Source organism: Plectropomus leopardus, chromosome 14, assembly GCF_026936395.1.
Source record: "Plectropomus leopardus strain MGB_pleo_1.0 chromosome 14, ASM2693639v1, whole genome shotgun sequence".
Lineage (NCBI taxonomy): Eukaryota > Metazoa > Chordata > Actinopteri > Perciformes > Serranidae > Plectropomus > Plectropomus leopardus.
Window position 1 is genome coordinate 5,992,692 of NC_142189.1, and position 14,033 is coordinate 6,006,724.

General features: G+C 36.3%; 2 protein-coding genes across 2 annotated transcripts; one reads left to right on the forward strand and one right to left on the reverse strand.

Moving 5' to 3' along the window:
* Positions 1-126: 126 nt before the first annotated feature.
* On the reverse strand, positions 127-2,224 carry LOC121953923 (D-aminoacyl-tRNA deacylase 2). Its single transcript, XM_042501204.2, has 3 exons — positions 1,940-2,224; positions 752-821; positions 127-572 (listed from the first exon to the last, which is right to left on the reverse strand). Exons 1-3 carry the CDS (start codon positions 2,048-2,050, stop codon positions 259-261), a joined length of 495 nt encoding a protein of 164 aa, XP_042357138.1. The 5' UTR covers positions 2,051-2,224; the 3' UTR covers positions 127-258.
* An 852-nt stretch (positions 2,225-3,076) lies between these two features.
* nubpl (nucleotide binding protein-like) lies at positions 3,077-7,756 on the forward strand. The gene is made up of 11 exons (XM_042501122.2): positions 3,077-3,255; positions 3,812-3,956; positions 4,140-4,174; positions 4,661-4,751; positions 4,912-4,951; positions 5,031-5,121; positions 5,203-5,296; positions 5,861-5,946; positions 6,055-6,175; positions 7,181-7,263; positions 7,399-7,756. Exons 1-11 carry the CDS (start codon positions 3,127-3,129, stop codon positions 7,459-7,461), a joined length of 978 nt encoding a protein of 325 aa, XP_042357056.1. The 5' UTR covers positions 3,077-3,126; the 3' UTR covers positions 7,462-7,756.
* The last annotated feature ends 6,277 nt before the right edge of the window (positions 7,757-14,033 follow it).

The window sequence follows — 14,033 nt, forward strand, 5'->3', positions numbered from 1 at the left end:
TTTTAAATTTTTTGTGTACTTCTGAACGCATTTTAAGTCCCCTTAACTTCAGAAATGTGAGTTTTTATGTTCTTTTGTATGGTACTTTTTCATGTTTGTGGCAGATTGTAACAAAACCGTGACATATTCCAGTGTGATTTTGTTTATATACAAAAATGTAAAAAAAAAACAAAACATATCAAAATGAGTTTTAGGTACTGTGTTGGTATATACAGAGACAATTTCGACCTCCACGATGACACTGCAAAGCTTCATTTGTCAGAACTCCATCAGGTGTGTGTAGGGTCCGTTGGTGTCGAGCTTCAGCACTTGTCTGTTTCCGTACGTCCCGTGTTTCACCGTCACTTCAGCTGAAGCAGCCGTCAGCTCCTTCTCGCACAGAGAAACGAAGGCGCCGTACAGCCGCAGCCCGTCCTCTTTGCCGATGTTGTTGTGGTACTGCATGGCCCTGCCTTTGGCTTTCCCGCCCAGCGTGGCCTGAGGGACGATTAAAACGCTGCCAGGGAGCTCCGACACCGACAGCATCTTCCCCGAGTCGGACTCACACAGACGCACGTTCAACAGTGTGGACACTGGAGGGGACAGGAGGGAGGACACAGTGTTTACACCTCATACTGAGGGATTTACAGACAGTGGACGGAGCTAAAATTTAATGTGCAGATAATAAACCAAATAGTGTGTGATAAAGCAACACACTGAGCCACAGGAGGCTTTATGTCCATGCAAGACATCCGTCAAAAAGGTCACTGACCCATTTTAGGCAGGACGTCGTCTGTGGCTCCTTTAAAGAAACAGATGTAGATCACCATCCCTCTGTCGATCTGAAAACAGAACATCAGGCATCAGCGATGTGGACCAACAACACTGTGTCTCTTTCAGTTTTAGTGCAAAATGCTGTAATTTGTCCCTTTTATCTTATTATTCCTATAGTATTTTTTAAAAAGTGTGGACTATTTTTGAGACTTGCAACTCCACTTGGACTTCAACACCAGTGACTCGTGACTTTTCTTGAGTCTTTTGACTGGAAAATACTCGACACTTTTTCCCCAGAAAAAAAGTGTTATTTAAAAGGTGTGCCACAAATAAATGTGTTTCCATTTTCTAAATCAACTCATGTTAAAATTAATATTTTTCTTCCATTAGGATATAAAACATAAACCAAGCAACAACATACAATATCACTTTAAAGGGAGACGAGTGTGGCTTAAATTTGGGAGGATAAAGTAATACCACTACTACTAATACTCTTAATAATAATAATAATAATAATAATAATAATAATAATAATAATAATTTTATTTGTATAGCACCTTCCATACACAAAGTGCAGCTCAAAGTACTTTGCATGCGAGAGTGCTGAATGAATGAAAAGAAACACACACACATATATATATATATATATATATGTGTGTGTGTGTGTGTGTGTGTGTGTGTGCATGTGTGTGTGTAAACATTGAAATAAAATAAAGAAAAAATAAACAAAATAAATCAGTATACAGCACATGGATACGGTAACTCAGATAGGTCAGAGATGGAAAAAAACAAAAAAGAAAAATAGAAGAAATTTTAAAGCACATTTTAAAGAAATACCAACCATAATATAGACATTTTCTAACATGAGACGAGTTAAATTCAACAAGACAAGAAAGAAACATGTAAAATGCTTTTTGCTGATGATTTATTTTGTTATATGCTATAAGGGTGACATGTTATGGCCACTTCTTTAAGATAAATTTAGGTACTCTTGTTTTACAAACTTTTTAATCAAATAAATACACCCCTTTAAGCCTAAAGATTTGGAAAGATGCCATCCAGAAACCATCTCTGGACAGACATGTTTTACTTTATGTCATTATTCCACTAAACACCACAGTAAACATAATATGAGCTCTTCAGATGCAGTGCAGAGGGACACAGTGAGGTGTTCAGGTGATCTCACCTGGACAAATTCAGCCTCTGAGTTTTCCTCTGCTGGTTTCACCTGCAGTCTGGCCTGCAGACACTGCTGCAGCACCGCGCGGGCCACAGGAGCGGCGCCTTTCTCCGCCATTTAGGTTTATCCACTTTATTGGTTTCTATGCTCTTTATAAACGGCGGTACAAAAGAAACCAGTAAAACCGTGTCAAACCACAGAGCAATACTGGCAAAGGTGCTCACTGAATGGCAAAGCGAAAGAAGAAAACTCATGCAACAGACTTCCGGAGTAACGTCAACCAAAACTGTCCAAAAGGGCTCAAAGCTGCGCATTATTTACGCAGGCCACATTTAAGAAAAATAAAAAGAATACATAATAAAATTAATAATTGATCATTTATGTTTACACTAATATGACCATTGTGTGATTTTTTTTCCCGCATATAATTTGTTAAAGTAAAAATAAATAAATAATAAATAGATACATACATAAAATATTTAAATAAATAAGTGAAAGTAGAATTATTTCAATTAATGAAGCAAAAAGGAGACAAAATTTCAATTAAAAAAATGAGTTTTCTTTGTACACGGTGCCAAATAAATGTGATAAAAGAAAAACAAATAAAGGTAAAGAAACCATACACAAGATATAAGCTTGTGAACAAAAAACCCCAAAAAGGAACAATGCAAAGGTTAATAAAAGCAAACTCATACATATTCTTTTAAACATGTGAATATCAAGAGGCAGTTGAAATGAATTATGGCCATTGGCTATAGCTTCATTCCCCTGGCTGCGAGGCTCCTAAACTCCTCCTCCAACTCCAATTTTAATTTCTTTTTTCAGGAACAAATAGCTCAAAATTATATTAGTATGTATGAATGTTATTTCCCGAGTAAAAATTAGGCTATTCAAATTATCTAATTAAGATGCAGACATGGATTAATTATTCGACTTATGATTCTCAAACGGATTGATTGGTTGAAAATGCATGTATTAATAACATAAAAATGAATTTAATCTTAGTTCATGAAACAGTAAAATACAACAATAAATAAAGGTCTGAAAATTAGAATTATTATTTTATTTATTATTATTTTATTATTATTAAAACTATTTAAAAAGCGAAACAACAGAAAACGTAAATCACGCATGCGTATTTGCGCAAGTTTGATGCGCACAAAGCGCGCTGAGGAGCATCTAAACAGCTAACCATGGCTCATTTCACATACAGCAGACTGTCGCATTTACTGCGAATATTTGCTAATAAACAATCGATTTTACGAACGGGGACAGAAATAAAACCGGGACCTGCCTGTTGTGTCCAGTTAACACGCTGCCACGTAAGAAATCTGACTATTTCTGCGAGTTTCAGTTAGCTCTGATAGCTAACAGCTTCATGCTAACGTCAAGACAGACAGAAAACGAGCAGAAGAGGACCGGAAACGTTTCAAAATAAAAGCGATAATTGTAACATGTTTTTAAACCAAATGTCATTGAATTTTAACAAATTTTATTTTATTTCTTATTCTTTATAACACTTTCAATGTTGTGTGCATGTACTTTCACTTTGAGATAATCAGGGATGCACGATAATTATCGTCCCGATAGTGGGACTTATGACATCATACCGATAATTCAAATAATACAATTTTTGGCCGATAAATAGAACCGATTATAGTTAGCATAAATTGCTTTAATTTCGGCCGTTTTGCCCATGATTTCCCGAAAGCCTAATTTTCATAATAAAAGAGCAAGAGTGAAACTCACAGTGTTACTAAGGTATCTAAGTTTCCTCACCAGGACTAACCAGGAATGGAAACCAGCGACTTTGAAGTCACAGCCTCTCACCTTTGTGTTGTTTTCATGATGTTCCTGTTGTTTTGTCGTTTCTCTCAGAGGTCAGTGGACAGTAAGGCGCTTCAGGAGCGGCAGAAGCAGCAGATGGCGAAAGGTCTTCCCAAACAGAAGCCCATCACGGGGGTCAAACAGGTCATCGTCGTGGCTTCAGGGAAAGGTGGCGTGGGCAAGTCCACCACTGCGGGTACAGTATGAGTTTACTTCTGAAAAATAAAAGTAGTAATGAGACATGTTATGTGTATTTTGAACAAATTTGTCTTCAAATTTTGTCTGGCAGTGAAGCATTGATGCACAATTGGTTTTGAATTGATAAATAATTCAAATACTTTTCAGCCAGCCTGCTGTTTGTGTTTTTCTGTCTCTACAGTGAATTTGGCTCTTGGATTAATGGCCAATGATCCGGTAAGAAATCTTCTCACTCGTATCACATTTATTTTTATCTCCTCTAAATCATATAAAAAAGTGTGGTAAACAGGTGTACAGTAATTGCAAACAGGAACGTAGTAATATATATTTATACTTGTATATATTTGCTAAAATTGTTTAATTAGGGCTTGATGCGTAAATTTAAAACTATGATTTTCGGGTTTTATTTTTTTATATTTAATGTTTAATTCCTGTACATTGAGAGCAAAGCCAACCGGAGTCAGATTCCTTGTTTGTGTAAACATACTTGGCCAATAAAGCTGACTCTGATATGCATTATGTGAAGTAATTAACTATACTAAATATATACATATATATATATACAGAGATGTAAATGACTGTGTAAAACACTAAGTAAAAGTACATAAGAGGTAAAATGACTGTGTCAGTTTGTCTTCCTTCTAAATTTGAATTTTGTGAAGTTGACAGAGTCTATTTTCTTTCTTTTTCTGTCTCTCTCAGCTGAAGTCAGTTGGTCTGTTGGATGTTGACGTTTACGGTCCGTCGATTCCCAAACTGATGAACCTGAAGGGAAACCCGGAGCTCAGTGACAGTACGCCACATTGTTAATCTTTTTCTGTGTCATAAATGACACCCGATCATTGGTTTTTATATCACGATTCACAGTGGTTATACGTCATGGAGGTCTTAAAGGTTGCTGAGGATAAAATACTAAAACTGTGAATTGACTTTGAGTGTTTTTAATCTCCCAGACAATCTGATGATCCCTCTTACCAACTACGGGGTGCCATGGTGAGTCCCTTTATCCGAAAAATGATCATTTCATTTTCAGCTCTCACCTGCTCTGACGCGTCTTTAACCTCTCTGTCAGCATGTCGATGGGGTTCCTGGTGGACGAAGTGGCTCCGATCGTGTGGAGGGGGCTGATGGTGATGTCAGCGTTAGAGAAACTGCTCAGACAGGTGAAAACATTAAAAATATCCATCTGAGGTTGGCGGCAAAATGGGATTAAAGTTTATAGACTGACGTGTGTTTGTTTGTAGGTGGACTGGGGGACGTTGGACTATTTAGTCGTTGATATGCCTCCTGGGACAGGAGACGTCCAACTGTCAATCTCCCAGAACATCCCAGTTTCCGGTCAGTCACACGCTCGAACTGCAACAGTAAACACACGAGGGTTTTCATTAAAAATGTTAATAATAATAATACAACTTTACTTCATCCTAAACCTAATTCTGACCTTAAACACATTTTTTTTTGTGTTTACGTTTGACCAGACTCGAGGACAAAAGTTTGAAATGATTTTTATAAAACGTTTATTTTTCTGTGAAGGTTTAGCTTAGCTGGAGTTGCATTTCCCGAATCTCTACAAAGGAAGTGTTAGGAAAATGACAATAACAAAAACAACAGTGATAATACTAATAATTATGTCGTTATTTATAAAGTTCTATTTAAAACAGAGGTAGTCTTTTATTGTAAAATATATATATATATATATATATATATATATATATATATATATATATATATATATATATATATAATATGTATACATATATAATAAGAGCCAAAACATAAAATATAATGCAATTAAAAAAATTATAGCAAAAAATGCGTCAAATCTGCTAAATGAGTTTAATCTGCTCAGTGTGAAAGTGAAGTTGAGTCACGTGTCTGTTGTGTGGTTTTTTTTGTATGCAGGTGCGGTCATCGTGTCGACGCCACAGGACATCGCTCTGCTCGACGCTCGAAGAGGAGCCGAGATGTTTAAGAAAGTTAACGTGCCGGTAATCTGTGTGTGTGTGTGTGTGTGTGTGTGTGTGTGTGTGTTTTATCCACAGAATGAGGGTTGAAGTTACAGGACGGTAAAAATGTTGCGTTCGATGTTGTTGCAGGTTCTCGGTCTGGTGCAGAACATGAGCGTCTTCCAGTGTCCCAAATGTAACCACCAGACTCACATCTTCGGCTCTGACGGGGCCCGACAGCTCGCAGACACTCTGGGAGTCAAACTTTTAGGTTTGTAGGAGGATCAGTGAGAGCAGCTACGCATTTAAAAGTAAAGCAAGCTGGCTGATGGGACTGAAACCTGTCAAAAGTGTTGACTGTTGCAGAATATTTTATATCAAGATCGATTTTCTCCTTACACTTTTCTTCTGTTATGAGCTGTGACCACATTTACACCTGGAAGAAAGACTTACACCTACATAGACCACCTACAGAGTACAACAAAGTTTGTCGCAGTTTTTAAATCTATTTTTTTATTTAAGTCTGGTAGTTTTAATGGGATCTCTTAGTGATGATGACCTCTTGGTCAGTCATACCAAACAGGGCAGAGCCAATTTTCGTGATCTGGTTTTGCTTCAGTCTGGATGTTGTTCATATTTTCAAGGTCTTCAAGTTCATTTAAAAACATTAGTTTCTGTTGTTGGCCCGTACTTTTAAAGGCTCATTTATGTTCCTTTTATTTATGAAAATAGGTGTGTTTGTTTCAAACGTTGTAAATGTCACTGCCCTCGTTGTGTCCTTTCGGATAGCACAGATAAAGCCCAAAGATGGCGTCAAAAGTTTTAGACAACATAACAGCTGACTGTAGAGGACATCATAATAATGTACCAATTAACATTATTAATTATTCACTATATTATTATTCATTCTGATGTGCTGTTTCTTAAAATTTCTTGTTTCCTAAAATTGTATATCACAAGATTTCTACACCGTTCCCAAAGATTTCCAGTAATACTGCTCTGTACGGACAGAAGGCTCCATCCATCTCTGTATACATATCTAACTTTGAACATAAAAGAGTTTAACATAAAGGAGTTTGTTTTTTTGCTGTGACATTACAAAATCAGCTCCTGTGACATTAACACTAAAACATAATCTTAGCCGGTTTACGGTTTTCTGTTGATGATTTTTTAGGTTGTATATAAGTTTCAATAGTTATTTCTAGAAAACAACAAAACAGGAAGTAAAAATCTTACTTTAAAATGTCTTGTTTTTAATGTTGTGTTATATCTCCAGGTGACATTCCTCTTCATCTCAACATCAGAGAGATGTCAGACCAAGGAAAACCTGTGGTCGTCTCCTCGCCAGACAGCCCAGAGGTCTCCATTTTATTTTATTTTATTCTTTTTTATTCTATTTATATTGTGTTTTTTTATTCTATTGTATTCTAACCTGAATTTAGCTCCATTTACATTGTGTGTGTGTGTGTGTGTGCGTGTGTGTTTAATTTCTAGGCGGAGGCTTACAAAAAGGTGGCGTCTGCTGTGGTCCAGAGACTAGAGGAAGTCAACACGTGATTGATATGAAGCGGAAGCGCACATGAAGACACTTATGACATGTGACACACAGACACTTACAAAACAAAACAGAAAAAAACACGTGACACACATTTATGTAAACATACAAAACGTCTTTGCTGTCATTACGCACAATAAGTTAAATCCAAAGCACTACTGTCTGTATTCTGTGTATTAGTACTACAGTGTTACTGAATAAATGTGAATCATTTAGCTGTGTGATGATATGTTACAAAACTGGGCTTTTTGTTTATGAATTTTAAAATATATTATTAAAATATTTGAAATAACTGCATGTTGGTGCTGAGAGTTATTTGTTTAATATATGTGGACTTCATTACCCAGAGTTCCAGTGCAGTCTAAAGAAATGCTGTTAACAGTAATGTGATATTCCTGAATTCTGGTTTGAGAAACACTTGAAAAAAAGAAAACTAGTCTAAAGAGGGGATGCGGTGCAGGTGGAGTTCAGGCCAGAGAAGCTCAGGAGCAGGAGGGATAACGAGGCTGATGCAGGGCAGCTGTGTGGACGAGCACACGAGGGAGCGCAGAAACGACAAAGGAAACACAAACACAACTGCAGACCAAAATGAGAGACTCACTAAATAGCAACTTAAATTATTTGAAAGTCAGAACTCAGTCCAGTCTTTCCAAACATAACATAACATAACATAACATAACATAACATAACATAACATAACATAACATAACATAACATAACATAACATAACATAATATAACATTCACACTCAAAAACTGTCTTATGAATACAGTAGCTCTACAGAAAAATGTATCCCTTCAATAGTTGATAAAATAACTATTGAAGGAATTGAAGAACATCAGAAAAAGTATATATTATATGTAGTGTTCGACACTATTCTTTGTGTAAAGAAACACAATTTTTACATTTTTTTTAAAAAAAAAAAAGCCTATTGTATCACTTTCAGAAATGAAAATGATTGTAATAAATTACAAAAAAAAGCAAGAAGGATGTGTCCAATTTATTCATGAGGACACACTGGTCACCAAGGATTTTGCTTATTAAAAACACGCTGACAATAACCTGAAGGACCCCTTAATGTTGGAGGATTCAGCTCCGGGATTTTACTGCTCTGTGCACTTCCAGGAACAGACAACAGATGGTGCTTGTTACATATTGAATTTAAAAATGTCATCACAATATAAAATATGCAATTTTATTTAATTTATCTGAACCTAAAATATCTGAATTAGTGTCACAGAATTTTTCACATAACATCTTCCACTCCTGATGTCATTTTTTGGATTATTTAAATGTTTAGCTTTAAAAATAAATTTTTAAATTAAATTTTTGAATATTTTAGGTTTTGCATCTTGAGTTTTCTTCTTTTAGTACATATCATCAGACTGTACCATCAATTATTCTAATTTGGAGGGGTTTTTTTTCAATTGTATTTTAAAGTTATTTTTTTTAATTATTTTTGTATTTTATAATCATTAATATTTGTTGTTTTATTTTCACTGTATATAGGGCAGAATTATATTTTTAAATTTAATCTTTAGCCTATAAATTTGATAATTTAATGATTTTTTAAAAAGATTTATTTTTTTAATGAGGCAATGAAATTTCAGCTGTCATTGTTTCAGGTGTCCTTTTTTATTCATGAATGGCTGGATACCCAGACATAGTCAATGGAAACCTCTGAAATAGGATTTATTTTATGTTCAACATTTCTATACTATACAGTTTGATTTCCCATCATGCTCTTAAAAGTACTGGACTCAATTTAAATGACAGCATAAACAGTCATGACCATTTTGGGGCCTGTAAACTGTTTCATGGGCCAGATCCTATTTGTGTGTGTTTATTGCTGACTTATCAAACAATTCAGCATGGAAACATCTGGTTTTATAATCTTTTTCCATCCATTTATCCATGTTTTTTCTTTAGTTTGGCCGCAGTCTGTAAAGCTCTTTGTTTTGATCAGAACAGTCACATGACGAGACGAGTCATCGAGGAGTCACCGGGTCGTAACAGGACTTTTCTTCACACAGTCTTTGCCAGAAACTGTTGACCGCAGCTGTGAAGCATCTCACTGTGTAGGCGCAGCAGCCCCCGTATACTGGAAACACACACACACACACACGCACACACACACAGGGGAGGCAGGGTTTCTCTGGAAAGGTGATAGCAATGAAAGGACAATAACTCATCTTTTGTGTGTTTTTTATACTCAAGCATGCATGTGCACGCACACACACACACACACACACACACGGATGTAATCAGTACTTTTATTATGAAATAATAAATGCAAAGATAAGAGAGCGATTTTCCCAGAAGCTCAGTTGAACTTTTGGTTCCATAAAAGTGCAGTTTCTTGTCAACTATTTTCTCTCAACTTTTCAAATTCACTTTGAGTAAAACTGCATCAAGAAATAGTTTAAACAGCTGCAGAATACGTTTAGTTTTTTTTCTAAAACTTTATAGTCAGAATTATTAACATTTTTATCAAAAATATACACATTTGATTAATGACTTTTCTTATCAATTTGATGAATTTGCATTTTTCCTCTCCATAAAGTGGTTCTCATTGTTACTGGCGGAGCCCACGTTTTCTGAATAGGATTCAAATTGCACGCCCACGCACAAGGGATTCACCGAGAATTGCAGTGCGTATATCACATAATGTGGAGGACAACATTCAGTCTTTATTAAAACAGCGAGCTGAGGTTTCCTCTTTGACCGACAGATACAGTTGCTTAAACCAAGACCAGCTGCCGAAAGAAAATGTTGACAAGGCATGTTTTAGCAAACCATGAATATGTTAAATTTGCATGTTTCATATGCATCATATCAACGTTACTAAAGTGACGTCGATATGAGCTGACCTTGCGAGCTTGAGGTTGAGGAAATAGATCATTTTTAAAACTAAGAAACTACAACAAAACCGGTTATGATTTGGCAACCCATTGCTGTTTTTTTCAGTGGGGATAGTGCCGTGAAAAACTTTTTTTCACCACATTTCCTGCCAGGATAGTGCCGTGAAAACTATTTGTTTTTTTCCGAGACACGGCTGCATTTCTTGCTGGGGTAGTGCTATGAAAAGTGATTGTTTTTTACTAAAATGTAGCACATAAAGCAATTGTTTTTTAATGAGACATTGCTACATTTCCAGTTGTGATATTGCCACAAAACAGAGGGTTTTTTTTCCTGCCGTATTTCCAGCAGCTTTTCCCCCTCAAATGTGGGTATCTGATGCGACTTGTCACTGCGTTTGCAGCTGAGATAGTCCGAGGAAAAGCGATTGTTTTTTTGCAGACATGGCTGCATCTTCTGCCAGAATAGTGCTTATAACAGTTGTTTTTTCCTGAGACATTGTTGCGTTTCTTGCTGGCAGTGCCACAAAAGTTTATTGTTTATTTGTTGTTGGGTTTTTTTTTTAGAAATGTGCTGCTTTTTCTGCCAAGATAGTGCCACAATGAGTGGTTGGTTTTTACTGAGACATCGCTTTGTTTCCTGCTTGGATAGTGCCACAAAAAGTGATTGTTTTCACCACGATATTGCTGCGTTTCCTTCTGGGATTATACCAGCAAAAGCAGATATTCTTCACCAAAACATGATATTTTTCCAACCACTTCTGTGATTTTTACTGAGACATTGTGTTTCCCGCTGGGTTACTGCTATAAAAAGAGATTCTTTTCAACCACGATATTGCTGCGTTTTCTGCCAGGATATTGTCACAAGATGTGATTGTTTTTTATGGAGACATCGCTGCATTTCCCACTGGGATAGTGCCACAAAAAGCAAATATGTTAAGCCAAAACATAATCTTTTTCTAACCATAATCAGGTGGGTCTTGTGCCCTCACCTAACCACATGTGCCGAGAGACATCCACCATATAAAAAATGTACAAATTTGCAGAAAAGTACCGACATTTATTCTGTGGATTCGATTGGTTTTGACCTGTTGCCGGCTCCAGACACAAACAGTCTGACTTGATTTTCACTTGATGCTTTGCAGACACAAACCTCAGATTGAAAATTGAGCTCATAAGTTATCTGACTGTTCAAGGCTCCTGGATGTTTGCAAATTAAAGATGCAAAACACACACACACACACACACACACACACACACACACACACACACACACACACACACACACAGACAGCATGATGATGTCGACCCAACAGTCAACATACTCATTTTAGCTCCCTCCCTCTCCGTCTCCCTGCAGAGAATTGACATCAAACTCATTTAACCTTGTATCAGGAAGTCAATTCTATTTCAGCTCAGGAGATGAGCCACATGGAGGAGGAGGAGGAGGAGGAGGAGGAGGAGGAGGAGAAGCCTCAAACTTCACATCGTCATTCTGTTGTAAAACCCTCTCAGGGAAGTCTAATGTCAAATAATGTTACTGCATCTTTCTCTGGTTACAAAATAAAAGCTTCCTGCATAGACAGATAGATGTGTTTAATTATTTCTCCTCCTTCAGTTTCCCTCCTGCATGTGACTCATCACTGCTGAGAGCAGAAACATGAATAATATACCGGATTGAAATATATTATTGATTCAGGTTATGTTAAGAAACTTTTTTTTATAACTTCTTACCTCACAGGAACGATTCATCGGAAGCTCAAACCAAAATACAGAAATATTACATTTTATATTTACATCACAGTGAGATAAAATAAAATAATAATTACATTTATAAAAAGTACTTTTACTTGTATTGAAGGAGTATTTTTTAAAGTCTGAGGTCACAAATACAGCACACTTTCATTTTAATATCAATTGAGACCAACTCCAACAGATGTTCTCTTAATTTTTCATGCCACTAATGAAGTATCTCCATATTTGGATATTTAAATATCACAAATGTCCTACACTCTACACATGCTCTTTTTTTTACAGAGTAACATAACAGTTAATGTGCCAATGTACATTTTAAATGTTTATACAAAGAAAAGATGTATGTTAATGAGAAACATTTAAGTTGTACACATAGAGAAAATGTAAAAAGAAAAATCTGAGCACACAAATATCCACACACCCTGACCTGGCTCATTTACAGTGAAAAGTACACATACACTTGTATACAACTGGAAACTTTCTGTACTACTGGGAAAATTAGTAGTACAGTAGCACATTATATCATATGAGAACATAAAAGGTAACTAGTAAAATAAATAATAAAAAAAATAATAAAAAAATAATAAAATAAACAATATTTCCCTTTAAAATGCAGTGTTGTACAGGCGGCACACAGTAAAGTTATTCAAGTAAAGTACAAGAATGTTAAAATTGACTAAACTTGAGTAAATGAAATGGCAAGAAACCCAGACACAGAAAAACCTGGATACTATCAGTCATGTATACACGGAGCAGAATAATAATGAGCACATAAACACTCCATAAATTTGGGGTTTAGACTTATCTTCCCTTCAGTCGAAGTCACGTCTTCAAGGTAAAAATTATAATTAAATAATGATGACAAACAAATGTAATTGCTTCACATGATCATAGCGATTACAAAAATATCCTCAAAGTGCGTCGAATCCCAGCTACAGTTCAGCTGCAGTTGAATAACGTCTGTCACTCATCCAGCAGCTTTCTCATTTCCATTTTCTTCATTCTCCATCTTCCTCCTCCTCGTCTGTATGTGTGCGTCTTTGTGTTCAGTCACTGTTGAACATTTGCATAATATCGAATACACATAAAGTACACACTTGTATGTGCATCTGCATTTGTAATGAGCAGGTTTCTGTGTGAGTGAATGTGTTCTTTGTGTGTTTGTAGTCATGTGTTTATTATTGTGCGCACAATGGTGTGTGTGAGTGCTGTTCATGTGTGCCTGCATCTTGTGTGTGAGCGCGCTGTCTGAATGTAAAGATGCACATGTCACTTTTGTGTGTATCTGTGTGTTTGTATGAGTGTGTTTGTGCCTCAGTCAGCAGTGAAATGAAATATAACTCCTCATTGTTATGAAAACCACATCCTGCATTCCCAAATTAGAGAAGAGGAAGAAAAAGAAAATGAGTGGGAGAGACGACTTTACAAACACAGAAGCAAACACTGCCTCCCCCTATTCTCCTTCGTCTTCTATTTTAGTGTCTGTGAACGCAGGTGAAGTCTCGGATTCGTAAACAATAACAAAATTAAAATGTTTGGAAGAAGATGATGACAGCTTTCATGTGATGAAACAAAAGGATGTACAAAAATCTGGATGTAGTGCTTGAGATGTCATAACTTTCTTTTCTTTGGTCTTTGTTCAAAACTAGAGACAAATTATGTTTAATTTGGGCTCCTGTCAGTAAAGCACATGTGTCCCCAAACATTTTATCACACAGTAATTTAATTTTGCCACCAATCAAGACTGCCAGTCTTCCCTTGTCACCGATTTTGTGATATTCATAGATTGGGGAGAGTGTCCACTTTGGGAACCTCAGACTTGCATGTTTGCAGACGATCTGGTTCTGTTTACTTCATTCAACATGTGGGTTGTGTTTCAGGATTTGGGGGGACACATGAAACAGGTGGTTTGGGGTGCTTTTCCAGAAAATCTTTGCATCAAACACTTAATTTTCTGCATT

What these genes read in the sequence shown, in the direction of transcription:
- LOC121953923 (XM_042501204.2), bottom strand. Translation starts at nt 2,050, where the DNA reads ATGGCGGAGAAAGGCGCCGCTCCTGTGGCCCGCGCGGTGCTGCAGCAG. An exon ending in CAGAGGCTGAATTTGTCCAG is followed by an intron (nt 822 to 1,939) that starts GTGAGATCACCT and finishes TTCTGTTTTCAG; the next exon opens with ATCGACAGAGGGATGGTGAT. An exon ending in CGACGTCCTGCCTAAAATGG is followed by an intron (nt 573 to 751) that starts GTCAGTGACCTT and finishes TGTCCCCTCCAG; the next exon opens with TGTCCACACTGTTGAACGTG.
- nubpl (XM_042501122.2), top strand. Translation starts at nt 3,127, where the DNA reads ATGGCTCATTTCACATACAGCAGACTGTCGCATTTACTGCGAATATTT. An exon ending in AAACCCGGAGCTCAGTGACA is followed by an intron (nt 4,752 to 4,911) that starts GTACGCCACATT and finishes TTAATCTCCCAG; the next exon opens with ACAATCTGATGATCCCTCTT. An exon ending in TTAAGAAAGTTAACGTGCCG is followed by an intron (nt 5,947 to 6,054) that starts GTAATCTGTGTG and finishes ATGTTGTTGCAG; the next exon opens with GTTCTCGGTCTGGTGCAGAA.